Source organism: Xenopus laevis, chromosome 7S (genome assembly GCF_017654675.1).
Source record: "Xenopus laevis strain J_2021 chromosome 7S, Xenopus_laevis_v10.1, whole genome shotgun sequence".
Lineage (NCBI taxonomy): Eukaryota > Metazoa > Chordata > Amphibia > Anura > Pipidae > Xenopus > Xenopus laevis.
The window spans coordinates 87,733,983-87,750,088 of NC_054384.1; the positions used below are offsets into that span (position 1 = coordinate 87,733,983).

Genomic DNA, 16,106 nt, shown 5'->3' on the forward strand with positions numbered 1-16,106 from the left:
TGGGCAACAAACGGGTGGGGGGTGGGTGGTTTGCGCCGACTAGGTTTCCTTCCCCTTTAAAGTTCACCAGATTTTCAAAAAATATATCACTGACAAATACTCAGAAATGTATGCCAAATAGGAGACAGAAGGTTTAACTCAGCACAATCCAACTCAATGAGCCACGGACGGCTGTGACCGGCCATCCCACAATGACTCCTGTGTATTATGTGATCCCTTCTGGGTATTTGAAAGGCCTGGCGGCTATTACAATGTCTGATTGAAATCCAAGGTTATTTTTTTTGTTACGTTACCAAAGAATTCTTGCCCGTGTTTGTGACAGTTGGCATATGTTTGTCTTTCAGGAAATTGCAGCTTATTTAATAACGTTTGAAAAACACGAAGAATGGCTAACGACCTCTCCTAAAACAAGGTAAGAACACATTTTTAAACCGCTCTTTGCATAATTAACATTAATTGTGCTATTCAAGGCCAACCAGTGGAAATAAGTGATAACTGATAGTGCATGGCTGCATTGCCCTTTACAATAGAAAATGTAATTATGCTGCCAGTTTTTTATTTTTAAACAAATTGATCTTATAGTATAAAGGACTGACAAATCTGATTTTTTTTTCTATTCTTAATAATGGTTACTTTTGCAACCTTCTCCTCTGTGCTTGCTGACAAAACAAAGTGTTTGTACATTAATTAGCCCTTTCTTCTTGTACTCCCCTACCTAGAACTGTGCTGTTGGTAACAATTTGGCGTATGTTGAATGGGAAATGGGGACTTTAAACCAAGAAATTAAGAATATTGTATAAAATGTATTAATTAAACACATGGCTGTTACTGTTAATGTTTGCTCTTTATTGCAATGCCAGCTTATTGCCAAGCACAAGAATCAGTTTCTATGATTTATATTTCATTTTCCAAATGGTTTCTCGGAGATGTTCATTTTCTTTAACCCCTTCCCTTTAGGTTTTATTGTAAATATATTGTACTAGAAGGCTTTCAATGCTTAACAGATGAGGCATCCTACCATTTTATACATTGTAATTGTGAATTGTATTGGGTGCATTAGAAATGTATTTGTTAACAGCAGGGGTCATTTCTAATTTGCAAAAAGCTTGGTTTCTCCAAATATCTAATTGACATACCAGGGCATACATGAGGGTAGGGTATCGAGCAGATAGGGATGTGCAGGCTGAGCCAATACCTGCGGGTTTACCTGCTAGTTGGGCGGGTTTGGGCTGAATTGTGGGTGCCCATGGCGGGTGCCATGACCCACACATAACTACTAGCAGAGTATGGGCACAGGGCAGCATTTGGTGTAAATCTTTACTCTTATTACCCTTCCTAAGGGGGTTATTTATCAAAATTCAAATTTATCTGATTTTCTAAAATAAAAAAGTCAGACCAAACTAGAATTCACAATTTGATCTTATTTATTATTAAAAAAGCACAATTTGAATAATAAATCTGGGAAAACTCAATAAAATCGAGAGAAAACCCAAACTGTACAATTTTTTCGGATTTATTTCCTGAATCCCTCGTTTTTTTTTGGGGGCTTTTCCCAAAAATCCAGTTTTTTGGATTTTTACCTGCATAGCCTGAAATAGTCGGGTTTTTGGGCTAATTCAAGCACAGACCACAGAAACTTCCAAATAGGATAGGGACCTCTCCCATTGATTTATTTACAAAATTAGCAGGTCTGAGATGGCGGTTTTTCGAATTTGGACTTTTTGCAGCCTAGGGGTATGATAAATCTAAAAATTTGGATTTTCTAGTACAAAAAAAGCCTAAATTTTTTGGAGATTTTAGCATTCGGATTTATATATAATAAATAACCCCCTAATTTGAATATTGAACCTGTATATATTTTGATTCTAAGGTTTTTGTATGTAAAGAAAAGCACAAATAGGAAGAACAAACATTGCAATAAATAAATAGAGATTTCCAGAGATTAAATGCCATGTAGAAAGATGCATATAAGGAAGGAGATCCCTGCTTCCTAGAATGTATAATCTCGGTTGAAAATATATATATGCTAAATGTAGATCCCTAAAATCCATGTGCAGTCTGTAATCTGTTAGCAATGCCTCTGATTTGTGTTGTGCCATTTGTTACTCTGATGTGTTCTGTGTACTGAGAATGGATTATTTTTTTATTTACCAATTCCCCCATTATGTCGTTAGTTCAGATTTTTTTTAAATTATCTTTACATTTAGAACACAGAGAATTTGAAGACAGATTTTGTGGCTCACATCTGACATTGCTGCAATGAAAGAAGAAATATAGTGAAAGCTGTGAGATCTCATTAGTAAAATGTTCCTTTTTTAAAGCTGAGATGCAATTGAGAGAATAGAAATAATGGTTCACCTCTCCTTATGCCACTTACTGGCTGTTTTTAGGCCATTCTTGTACAGGGGAATGCTTTGGCAAGATTCTATTAAATTGGCAAAGAGCAAAAACCTGGACCAGAGCTCATCATTTGTGACATAGGTAAACTATAAAAGGTTACTTATTGCTTCTACACTGACAAGCAACTATAACTTCAACCTCTATGCATCACAGTATAGATAAGAACACAGAAGCTTCGATTGGAAGTTTAAATATAAATATCATTATAATTAGTTTTAATTGTGCTCATCAGTGCATTTTGAGGAAAAGCACAACATCACAAATACATCATGAATGTTAAAAAGGAATAAACACCACTGAAATATATAACTTTTCAACTACTAACGTGTGTTGCAACAGTTTTAGTTTTTTTCTTCAAGGGGAAAATTAAATTTTTCCTGATGCATGCACCATTTCAGTAAATATATGTAGGGGGTTACTTATCAAAATAAGAATTTTTAAATTAAAAAGTGTGTCCAAACTAGAATCCACGATTTGACCTTATTTATTATTAAAAAACGCTTGATTTAATCGGCTCGATTAAAAGCTCGTTAAAATCAAGTGAAATCCCAAATCATATGTTTTTTTCAGAGTATTTCCTGAATCGCTCAATTTTTTTGGGCTCTTTCCCAAATTTTTCAGATTTTTGCCAGAAAGGTCGGATTTTGCTGTCTAATTCCAGTGCAGATCACAGAAACTTCAAAATAGTATAGGGACATTTGCCATTGAATTATACACAACTTCAGCAGGTCTGAGATGATAGATTTTCAAATTTGGGCTTTTCGGGATAAACTGTATTTAAGAAATCTTGAAACATTGAACATGAAATGTTGCTCCAAAAAGCCTGACCGGAGTTTAGTAACAAAAAAACCCGTAATGTTTAGTGCTGCACAAACAACAATATAGTTTTTATATGTAAATATATACAGGTATGGGATATGTTATCTGGAAACCTGTTATCCAGAAAGTTCTAAATTATGGGATGGCCACCTACCATAGACTCAATTTTAATCAAATTCAATTAAAAAAAAATTCCTTCCATATTGGAGGCAAAACAATGGTATTGGGTTTATTTAATTTTTAGTTCATCCATTTTTTAATTTATTTTTAGTTTACTTAAGGTACAGTATTAAGGTATAGAGATCCAAATTACAGAAAAATACACTTTATCCCAAAAACCCCTGAGCATTCTAGATAACAGGTTCCATACATATATGTATATTTGTATGTATATTTGTATATATATATATATATATATATATATATATATATATATATATATATATATATATATATATATATATTGTAAAATATAAGACTATTAGAAGTCACTGAGAGAGTAGTAAGCCCAAGGTGACTTCTAAAAACCTTATATGTTATAAAAAGATGGTACATTATTTTTTTTATAATACATGTTAGTATGTGTGTGAGTCATGTGCCACAAATTAGTTTGCTAAGCACCGATATATATATATATATATCTGAATCCAGGCAGCCCTTTTCGTTATGGAATTTCCTTTGCTATTGCTAAAACAGTTGTATAAAAAATAATAGCCATGTCATCTCCAGCAACACACATTGGCACTAGAATGGGTCATACTGAAGAGCTCAAGTCTGCTCTGCCAGAGTTGCTCTGGTCAACTTCAAGTGAAGTAATTGGGAAATGGGTCTTAGAGCAACAGCAGTTTAGCCCCTTCACTTGGAACACTTGTCTCTGTCAGCACAAGAACTACTCATCAAATAAGCAAGGCTAACATCAGAACATGCTATACTAAGTGTTGACTAGAGTGGTGCTAAGGCTACCACCAATGGACTCTGGAGAAGTAGAAATGTGTTCTTTGGAACTATAACTCAAGCTTTGCCATCAATCTGCTTACAAGTCTGGCTTTGGCAGATGCCAGAATGCTACCTTCCTGAATGTACAATGACTACTGTAAAGTTTGATGGAGAAAGAATTGTGGTCTGAGGCTGTTTATAATGGTTTAGGCTTGGGTCCCGGAGGGCTTTAGAGAAAGCAAATCCTAACACTGCAGCTTACAATGACTGTCTTGATAATTCTGTGTTTCCCACTTGGTGGAAAAAGTTTGGGAAAGGCCTTAATTGTACACACACAAAGATCTCTCATTAACTGCCAAAGTTTGAATAAACTGTAATCTTACAAAAATAAAGATTAATTATAGAGATGAGATCATACTGTTTTATTATACTAAAAAAAAAGAATCCTGCGAATAAGAACACTGTCCAAAACAATATTAACCAGTGTTACAATTTTATCACATCTAAATTAGATGAATTCAGTGCAAACATTCATTTATCCAGTTCCTCGCATTGGATTGCCTGTTCTTTCCATATCTCGAACAATCTATTTATCATTCCTACCAGTCTTTTTCAATAAATATTAATTATAAACCATTTTGAAACAATTGACAATTGAGTTGGCTCAGTTCTTTTGGTTCCTTTTAAGCACTGGGCTCTGAGATTTAGTAACGAGTCATAATTATACCAAGATCTTTAGTTTGTGCTTTTGAAGAGTCATATCTAGGGAAATTTATCACTCTTGTATATTGCGTTGTGAACACTAATGGAAGAGGGCATCATCTGAATAGGGAGTACAGTATAATTCTGAATATCTTATTGTAAAGCATGTTAAGGAATATCCCAATAGATGTTATAAGATTTTACAAAAAAAAAAAAAAGATTCCTTATATTTTGGCTTACAAAACTTTTTATGTCAAAGAAAGCAGTTAATTGAAAGCCTAGAATTAGCTTAAAAAAATAAATAAGTATAAAAATACATACACTGGGATTATATGTGCATAAACTATAAACCTTCATGTTGGCCAAAAGACAGACAGATGTAACGACAGAAAACCATCTAGATCTAGATATTGTACATGCAATAAATTCATGTTCTCTCTAGTTTGAGGTTTGGCTAAATTGCTTTCTGTATGACGGAGCTTAATCCTTACTATCTAGCAAGATTCAATCCAATCACTTAGGCCATGACACAAGTCGTCTTTCAGCCTAAAAGGAAGCACCCAACTTCATAATTTTCAATTGACTTGAATGGTGCTGGAACTAGCTCCAGTTGCATCCCATTTTTATGGGAAGCAGTAACTGAATCTGCTAAGAAACAATGGCGGCCATTACGTCCCATGTGATAACAACCAGGGGATTCTAATGCTCTAGGCTGCTGAAGGTGACACTTTTTTTTATCATAGATGATACAAAATAAGTCTGAATATGCAAATTAGAATTTGGCTTTGCTTAAAGGGATACTGTCATGGGAAAAAAAATTTTTTCAAAATGAAGTCACTTGACCAAGGGCAGCTGGAAAATTTACAAAATGTCTAGCCCCATGTCAGATTTCAAAATTGAATATAAAAAAATCTGTTTGCTCTTTTGAGAAATGGATTTCAGTGCAGAATTCTGCTGGAGTAGCACTATTAACTGATGTGTTTTGTAAAAAACATGTTTTCCCATGACAGGATCCCTTTAACTCATTGATTTACAACAAATTTAATGTGATGGATTTAGTGCGCTGCTAATATATAGCAATAGACTGATTTTTTTTACCATCTTTATATTGAAGCAGATTCACCAGAATTCTATTGGAAATATGCAAACAATAAGAATTGATTTCATTAAGCTCTCAAATATGTGATTTTGTGCAAAACTGAATTAATTCATAAGAAAGCATCTAAAATATCAAATGCATCTCTGAGTTGATAAGTGCCAAATGCAATGTTAATTTTTTTTAGATTCAAACATTTTTTAGATTCTAAAAGCTTGCGAGGTCATGTAGCAGCCCATGGGAGTTGTCCTAGGCAACATTTAAACTATTCATTTAAACTATTCAATTCGATTTTTTGGAAAACTTGATTATTTTCAAAGTATTTGAGTTTTTATTTTCAGATTTTTAAATAAATAAGGTAACATTCAAGTTTTTTTTCAAGCTGGGAGTTTATTTAAAGGTTAGAAAAACCTCTGAAAGGGATCCATTTCCGAACAATCAAATTACATTTTTTCCACAAATCTTGAAAAATTTCTATTTTTCTAAAAAAAAACTAGAAAAATTCAAAATGTATTAAGTGTAAAACCCATGAAAATTTCTAAGGCAAAACTTGTGCCAAGTAAAAGAGTTAAGGTGCTATCGAAGTTGGTGGGAGCTGTGCTGATCCTATTGGACCTTTTTAAATCAATTTAGAGGTTTTCAGATTTTTCTCAAATGTTTTTTCATATTCAGATTTTTTAACGAATCGTTCAGCGTTTTTTTTTTGTTTGTACTTTTTAGATATGGATCTTTTAATATATTCAGTGACAATCGTGGTTCTAGAGTTTGTGAGTTTAGTCGTGGTTTCGAAAACCTCTAAAACCACTAAAATCCGACCTCTAATAAATAAGCTTCCACGTCTTGACTAGAAAAGGCTTCCCGCCTCATATTGCTATTGCTGGCTGTAGACAACTGCTAAAAGTTGGACAAAATGGGTCTCAGGTAGTGAGAGAACAATCCTACTACATAGGATAATTACCATACATCTGAGCAAACTGGCAATTGAATGATACTATTTTGATTATCTGCCATCATTTCAGAGAGTTAGCTATTACAAAAGTGATATTTGCTCAATCATCTTCTAAGGTTCCTTTTCATGTAAAGTGTCAAATTCTGTTGAGCTTGAGACATCACTATTGTTACAAGAGCACAATAAGAGTGTTATGTGTTTGACAGGAACCTGGCTGTTTTTAAGTACAGTTCTAGATTGAAAAAAATGATACTGTCTGTGAATTTTAGGAGAGAATGAATAAGAACATGCCAATTGTATGGAAAGAACAATACTTGATATTTCTGACATCTTTTTTTTCCTCTCATGCTTGTCATTTTTTTCAGGACGGTGTTTTAGGCATTTTTGGAAAAGCTTCAAGACATATTGAACTTTTATATTTTTATCCCTTTGTGGGTTTGTCAGTTGTAAGAGACTTGTTAAGCAGTATTTGACTCAGAGATGGCACCTCACTTACTCAATCAGAGGTATTTGTTCTACGGAAAGGGTGAATTGTGAGGGGAGAGGTTGGAACTGAATCTTTACTTCAGTGTAAATTCACTGCAACTCTTCTGAGAGTCCTGGCAGAAAACTGAATACTTGAAAGGAAAAGGTGGAGAGGAAAAGGTTGAGCAACCTGTGAAGTTGCTGTTTAGGGCTGTATAAACGTTTCTCAAGATAAGCTTTTACTTTAAAATGGCTTGTGCTTTGCCTCACAAGAATCCTTTGAATCAGTATGTTCTCCAAAACCAGAACAGGGGATGTGTAACAAAATTCCATACTGATTATCTTGTCTTTTCTGTGAGAGGTTATATAAATAAATGGCATGGTGCAAGATGATGCCTGGTAAGCAGTAAGTAAAAATGCAGCATATGCACAGAGATCCTGAAGGTAGGGGTCAGACAAAATCAATGAACTAGCTTTATTAGATACTATATACAAATGGAAGATAAACTGTATTAAACCTAAAAACAGTTTGATAAATTCAGACTGATAATACAGAAGCCTAGCTGCTTTTTCTCCAACCCCAGGCCCAGGTTTATAAAGAGATGGGAAAAATCTTCAAACATTCTCTCTGTTGGATCTATGACAACACTTTACTGAACCCTATCCTACCCCTTTCATATTAGGGAACTTATTTATCACCAATTGTTCTTTTTTTCCACCAGATAATGATCTGGAAAAAAGGAATGTTCCCTCTGAATTTACTATTTTTTGCCAGTATTATTTCTGATTCATAAGATTATTGATTTGTTAAGTGACCCTTAGTCTTGCATTGCATTTCAATAAATGTCTGCCCCATATTCTTTAAATCAGAACCTTATATTCATATCACCAAGGAAGGTACATACAGGGACATGCTTGCAGAGCTCTGTGATCTCATTGGTAGTCACAGTTCTTATGGAATTTCCTGCCATATATATGACCCCTGGGAAAACAATCAGCGGTTATAATATAAAACGTGAGAAACGTGCCTGTACTTAGAGTTCAGTGAGCGATCTAGCAGCCATGTTAACAATAAGGAAGAGAAATTGGGATCTAGAAGGAAACTGGAGAAAATAAGAGACAAATGAACACCCCTAAATGAAAGCAATTGTGCGCAAGGTGCTGAGCACTGTTTCTATTATCTTTCTTGGTACGGATGCTTTAAAAGCCTCTCTGCTTTTGAACACTCCAGGCCAGTGTCCTCTAAGTTAATTCTGTATGGATTTCTCCAGCCAGAAGCCTCCACTCTAAATTATAATGCCTGGTTATATTTTTGCTGTTCTTGGCACTAAATTTACAGCTTACTCCATATTGTATAGGCAAAAGTCCCTCTGCATAGTAATATACAGTCTTATTAGTCATCCATTACATCATCCATTACAGTGTATCTCAAATTGGAGGAGCAGTGGTGGGACATATTTCATAACCCCCTGCACTTTTCTTACCATCACTAAGGGGGTAAGTGAGAGCAGCAAGTATGATGCAAAAAAGGAGGCCTGGGAGTTTTATGGACACCTTAAAGCCCCTTTATAAACGAACCCTAAAATTTCGTCTGCATTAGACATATAAGGGCAGATTTATCAAGGGTCTAATTTCGAAGTAGAAAAAACTTTGAAATTCGACCATGAATAGAATCCTCCAACATTCGAATTCAAAGTCGGAGGATTTTATACATCGTACGATCGTACTCCGATTTTCCCAAAAAATCCTTTGACTTAGCAAAACACACAGGAGGTCCCCCATAGGCTAAACAGCAATTCGGCAGGTTTAAGTTGGCGAGGTATTGAAGTCAAAGTTTTTTAAAGAGACAGTACTTTCGATTATCGAATGGTCGAATAGTCGAACAATTTTTGAAGTATCCAAAAAATTATTTGAATTTCGAATTTTTTTACTTCGAAAATTCCCTTGAATTCACTTCGACCCTTGATAAATCTGCCCCACAATGTATTTATATTTGTAATGCCTTGCTCTCCCTTTGAATAATGTGACTTAACCTAGAAAAATTCCTCTTGTTTTTTTGCTATAATCTTAACATACAGTGTGATGTGCTTTTGCTGACTAAGGAATTTTCCTACCATTTGATATATCTGGGCATTTGCGCATACACATACTATAATTCAACATGGCTTATTAGGAGTGATAGAAGAGGAGTAGGTGAATCCAAACCCCAAATCAATTAAGCAGTCACCTATCTCTTCCACAGTTGAAAATTTGTTGGTTCAAGGTGTATGTTTAAAAGCCCAACTCCTAGAGTAAATATAATGTACCGTTAGGATAAATTTTAATAACTTGTCTGAGGAGATTTATGGAATAACAGGAACATCCAACTGAGTGACAAATGGATGTGCTGGTAGAGTGCTTTGTTTGCATGTTATCATGGGAGAAGCGGGTCAGCTTTTGGTGCCCCAGAGAAATCTGTCAGTTTCATTGAAGACTGTGCTGTACCTTTTAGTTATGGCAGCCTTAATCACACAATTCTGGCTTCAGTTCTGATATTCATTCATTTCCCAGAAAGAAAAAAAAAAACCAGACAAAATGCTCTCTGTTTCAATATTTTTGTGCAATATTTTTCCGATACTTTAAGAACTCTTAAATGTTTCATTTAGTCAGTAAAGGTATAAAACAATGTTATATAATATAGTAAAATAACTTAAGTAAAATGATTTGAACATTATAACCTTCACTAATTCCCTTAGTTTTATCCAGGCTGGAGTTGGTGAAGGAAAAGCCCCTGGCAGTGCGCAATGCTGTGGCCCCTGATCTGAAAGAGACAAAATAGGTTTCATATGCTGGAAGTTGCAATGCTGAAGGGGGTATATGTTCTTTGCATTTGTATTTAATTTCCCAGACCACGAGAGAAATCCAGGGCAAGTACCATCTTTGCCCTACCCTAACTCTCAACCAGTCCTGTGTCAGTAAGTCATTCTGTTTTGGGGCAGATGAACTTAAATAATGCAAAATAAGATTATGAAAAAAGACATATTTCTGTATAATAAAGCAGGCTTGTTCATTATATTCTAAGGCACACTAATACAGACTGTGTAACTGCAAGGTATATATCCCACCCAACCAACAAGTCAAGCAGCTTAATTATAGCTTTGATAAGAGGGATGATTCTCTGGAAAAACCTCTTTGTTCTCCCTTTATTTACTCTCACAAAATTCAGTAAGAAAGTGCAGCTTTTTTTGCAGTTGCAGCAAATGCAGTTGCAGCTTTTTGCAAGACCACTAATTTAGATTAGTCAGATTGGAGTAAAGAAGGTGTCCATGTTTTTTTACTCTAAGGGCTCTAACAGACGAGCGTTTTTACCTGCGCTCCCCTGCACTCCGTTTTTCTGCGTTCAGCCGCAGGGGAGCGTAGGAATAGACGCATTACATTTTTTCCAATGGGACTGTACTCACGCAGGTGCGTGTAGGCGCCAAATGCAGGTTGAGACGCAACATGCTGCATTTTTCCTGCGTTCGGCGCCTACAAGCGCCTGAGTGAGTACAGCCCCATTGTAAAAAATGTAATGCGTCTATTCCTGCGCTCCCCTGCAGCTGAACGCAGAAAAACGGAGCGCAGGTAAAAACGCTCGTCTGTAAGAGCCCTTAGGCAGTATACATATGAATGTAAAGTACGGATCTAATCACCTGTAATTAATTTCACCACCAACAATTGTACTAATCTTTCTAAATCATTCAGAAAATAGGACTATGTGCTTTTGTTGACACCCATAAAAAGACCTATATTATATAAACCTAAAGATGCCAAGCAATACAAGGTGAATAGAGATAATTTCTTTTTTTAGTCTGCTCCACGGTGCTACCAATTGCTATTTCTGTACAGAAAGTGTCACCCTTCTGCCCATTCTCCTTGTTCTCATCCTCATATTGACCCTTTGTTTTTTTACATTACCATTAAACAATATACCAGTTCCTAAAGTTTGTGCTGTAGACCAGTGATATTCCTTAACAGCACCTTTCCCCCTAAATAATTTGGAATACTTAAAAAGTGTTTAAATATAGCATAAATATATTTTAGGTTGACGCTTAGGGGCAAATTCACTAAGCGCCGAAGCGCCGAACGCTAGCGTCAATTCGCTAGCGTTGGGCATTTTCGTTACTTCGCAAATTCACTAACGAACTCTGGCGTAAATTCGCTAGTGTTACTTCGCACCCTAACGCCTGGCGAATTTTCGCTACGGACGTAACTACGCAAATTCACTAACGCGCGCATTGTACTGAACGCTACCTTTTACGCTAGACTTCCTTCGCCACCTCAGACCAGGCGAAGTGCAATAGAGTAAATAGGGATTGCTTCAAAAAAGTTCACATTTTTTCTAAGTCCCAAAAAACGCTGGCGTTTTGTCTATATTATGGGTGATAGGCTGAAAAAGATCGAAAAAATTTTTGGGGCTCCCCTCCTTCCCCCCTACATTTCCTAACTCATGGCAACTTAACTATACAGTGGTATACAGTGGGCACATGTGTAGGGCAAAATAAAAATTTTATTTGATGTTTTGAAGGTTTCCCAGGCATTTGTAGTGATTCTACGTATTCCTCCATTGAAATTTGAATTTGGCACCATATGCAAATTAACCATCGCTAGTGTAACTTTGCTTCGCTTAGCGAATCAACGCTAGCGCAACTTCGCAACCTTACGCTAGCCCTGAGCGCAACTTCGGATTTTAGTGAATTTGCGAAGCGCTGGCGAAACTACGCCTGGCGAAGTGTGGCGAAGTGCGGCGAAGTGCAGCGAAGTTACGCCTGGCGCAACTACGAATCTTAGTGAATTTGCCCCATAGAGAGAGAGAGCTACAGGAAAAAAGACAAAACAATGGAGATATCACTCAAATGTGAAGTCTTTAACATCACGCTAATTCAGGAGTAATGATGGGCAAATTTATTCGCCAGGCACAAATTCACTGCGAATTCCCGTGATTCGCCGCTGACAAATAAATTTGCGAAACCGCCACGAAAATTCGCCAGTGAAAATTCACTAGCATCAAAAACGGACACCAGCGCATTTTCACCAGCGAATTTGCACTGGCGTCCAAAAAAAAAGATGCCGGCATAAAAAAACTATGCCGGCACTGTTTCGCAAATTTCGCAATTTTTTTGGCGAAGCGAAACACCCAAAATTGCCCATCACTATTCAGTGTCCATACTTTACTAATGTGGGGTCTACATTTAGTGATGATGTCCCATTATGATCAACATCCATAAAAGCATTGTTTGCATCCTGTTCCATAGAAAAAAATTACTCAAATATGATTGATTTCTGAAAAAATCTATATTGTTATATTTAAACATGTATTTCTTATGTAAACTTAACTTAATAAATATCTGAATGAAAAGCATGAAACAAGCAGGTGATTTAGACAAGCTGTTTGTTGACTTGAGTGTCTTGAAATCTACTGATCAACAGCTAAAGGTCTACTGGTAGATTCTGATATACCTTTTGGACACCCCTGCTCTAATTGTTAAAATCTTTAACACACCTGGGAATTGCAACTACCTTTCAGAAAGTAATTCCACTAAAATCAATTTAAAATTCAAATTGTTTTCACAGAGCATATACAAAAGTAAGATTACTCAACTGGTAAATACAATAGAAGCATGTTTGTTTGCTGAGAACCATAAGACGATGCTACTGCATCAACATTAGCTGATTTGGAACATGATTGGTATATGGTTTTCTTTCAAAGTTGCTGAATCATTTTCCCAATCTCTGATGTGAATCACACATCTTGTAACAATATCCATTTAACATATAATATGTCAAAACAATTATTTTACAGTAGAGTTACATGCCTTTAGGCCCATGCAATGTGGCTTAATTTGAAGCAGTAATTTACATTTCAGAGCATTTAAATGAAAGCATATAAAATGATTGAATGTATATTTTCCTCCTCCCCTTTGCACACTAATTTTTCCCTAGGCTGTAGCACGTCCTGTGTTTTAATTGATACTACTTGTAGCAGTGATCACAAACTGGTGACTCACCACAGTTCATTCCCATTGAAATAGAAGGAAAGTGATTTGTGTAGTCTTGCAATCAAGCACCAGTGGTCAAAATGCTTAGGGGCCAATTCACCAAGCTCGAGTGAAGGATTCGAAGTAAAAAAACTTTGAATTTCAAAGTGTTTTTTGGGCTATTTCGACCATCGAATGGGCTAGATCAACCTTCGACTTTGACTTCGAATCGAAGGATTCGAAGTAAAAATCGTTCGACTATTCGACCATTCGATAGTCGAAGTACTGTCTCTTTAAGAAAAAACTTCGACCTCCTAGTTCGCCATCTAAAACCTACCGAACCCAATATTAGCCTATGGGGAAGGTCCCCATAGGCTTGCCTAAATTTTTTTGGTCGAAGGATAATCCTTCGATCGTTGGATTAAAATCCTTCGAATCAAAGGATTATTCCTTCAATTGTTCGATCGAACTATTTTTGATATTTGAAGTCGAAGGATTTTAATTCCCAGTCGAATATCGAGGGTTAATTAACCCTCGATATTCGACCCTTGGTGAATTTGCCCCTAAGTGTGCCTTAAAGGGATCCTGTCATTAGGGCCGCCCCCTGGGATTCTACGATACATGGTGCACACAGACCATCACAACATGGGGACTCGAGGTAAAATATGTAAAAGGGCAATATTTACTTAACTACATATTCCAGCTTGGTACAATTCTTTGATATGCCACTTTAAAGGATGCAAACTTTCTGCTGCTTAAGTGTCCATTGGGTATAGTTCTCTTTTAATAAATATTATTTCTTCTATTCTTTAAAGCTTCATGCTCTATGTCTTAAACGACTCCCATCTTTTAAACGGAACTTGTTATGCTTCTTTATCTTGCCTCTAGTCCTCCTTTCTGCTTCACTGTTAACAACTTCCCATTATTCCAAGCTACACAAGCCTAATGCCTAAGGGTCATTTTTAACAGTGTTCATTCATCACCTACAATCTGTCCCTCACCAAGTCCTGCTGCTTCCCTCAAATAGGCATTTGTCAAATATACCCCTTACTTTCTCAAAACCAATAAAACCTCTGGCGCTCCTGCCTTAAATTGCAATAATAAGATTACAATATCAGTGCACATGTGATTGCACCACAGGGCTTGGATGGCGTTGGCAAAAATGTTACAAATAGATTAGCTTTATGGATGGAAGGATTAGCTTCTCTAAATGTAAACATGAGGTCACTCTCCAGGAATTTATTATAAGTGGTTAGTTCAGATTCTAGTATATGAAGGTTTACTGGCACTGCTTAATGGCATTTCACTATAAACTACTTCCATCCTTAAGAAACATCTTTAGATATCTTCTAATGTAGCTTTTCTCCTCCATTTTACCGTATGGTAGTCTACAAGACTAATTTCCTCTACCCATATCATTATGTCTCCATTGCTCTTTTATGGTTCCACTAAAAATATTTTCTGTCTTCAATGTTTTTTTCTGCTCTGTATATTTTGTAAATTCTACTAGTAGAAGAGAGAAATAAATAGTTACATAGTTAATTTGGGTTGAAAAAATGACCAAAGTCCAATTTTACCCAACTAAATGAACCACAGTGCACGCATATGCAGCTACTTATGCAGCCGTATCAATACACTTACATATATAACCTATATATATCAATACCTATGCTCAACTTAATCATCAAAACCATTCGATCCACTCTTAAAGGCATCAATAGAATCTGCAAACTCAACATCAGCCAGCAGGAATTCCACAACCTCACTGCCCTCAACGTGAAGAAGGAAGATGAAAGATGATTGGGTATATGGCGGCAATGGATCCCACTAGTGATGTGTGGGCCATCCCAAAACCTGCAGGACCCGTGAGCTTAACTGTGGGTGGGTTTGGGCCAGCTCCTGTATGCAAATTAGCCAATGCTAGCGCGACTTCACTTTGCTTGCCGAACTATTTTTTTTTTAAAGACCGTCACCTGCCTGCACTAGGCTCTAGCACCAGAAGGGAGCTCTTAGAGGGTTATTTATCAAGATCCAAATTTATCTGAGTATATCTAATGGACCTTATTTATGAAGAAAAAAGCCCAAAAAATAGGGTCGGGCAAACTTCAGAGCTTTCCCCGATAACTCTGAATTGTTCGAGATTTCTGCTAAAAAAACTCAATCTACGGAAAAAATAGTCGTTTTCTGAGTTTTTTTACGCAGAAACCACCAAAATATTGGTACGGACATTAGTTTTGGTTTCGGATTCAGAGTTTTTAGACCACGGAACATTAATAAATCTCGAAAAATCCAAGTTTTTTTTGCTCTGTAAACCACAAATTATTCGCGGTTTTCTCAAGCATTGGCAAGAAATAATCATAAATGCCTAAAAATTAACAATGAAAAAGTAGAGAAATCTTTTTTTATTTGTAGTTAGACAATGGGAACTTTTCTTGTGGCATTTCTGGAGAATCATTTATATCTAACAAATAAATACATTCAGTAAATAAAAATCAATAGTAATGGCATTCAATATGAGGAGGCCTTCAGAAATGCAAAGGTTTAAGGGCAGGGACATTAAGCAGGAGCTTTTTGAAGAGAACTCTTAATCCTCACTATCGCTTTAAAAATATTTAAATCTCTCAGAAAGTGTGGGCAGATAAGTGAAATAAGCTTTTCTCAATGGCCAGTACCTCTTTTTTTGTTAGATGTGTAAAGACCACTTTTGGTCCTGATTATTTCATATTTTATATTCCAAAAGTGA

At 36.1% G+C, this 16,106-nt stretch overlaps 1 protein-coding gene across 9 annotated transcripts in view; it reads left to right on the plus strand.

Annotated features, from left to right (window-relative positions):
- Positions 1-16,106, plus strand: part of LOC108697250 (calmodulin-binding transcription activator 1) — a 1,304,230-nt gene that overhangs the window by 252,197 nt on the left and 1,035,927 nt on the right. For all 9 annotated transcript variants that reach the window (XM_041571497.1, XM_041571493.1, XM_041571494.1 and 6 more), the window contains one exon: positions 345-412. In XM_041571497.1, the coding sequence (XP_041427431.1) occupies positions 345-412 (68 nt within the window). The remainder of the gene's footprint in view (positions 1-344; positions 413-16,106) is intronic.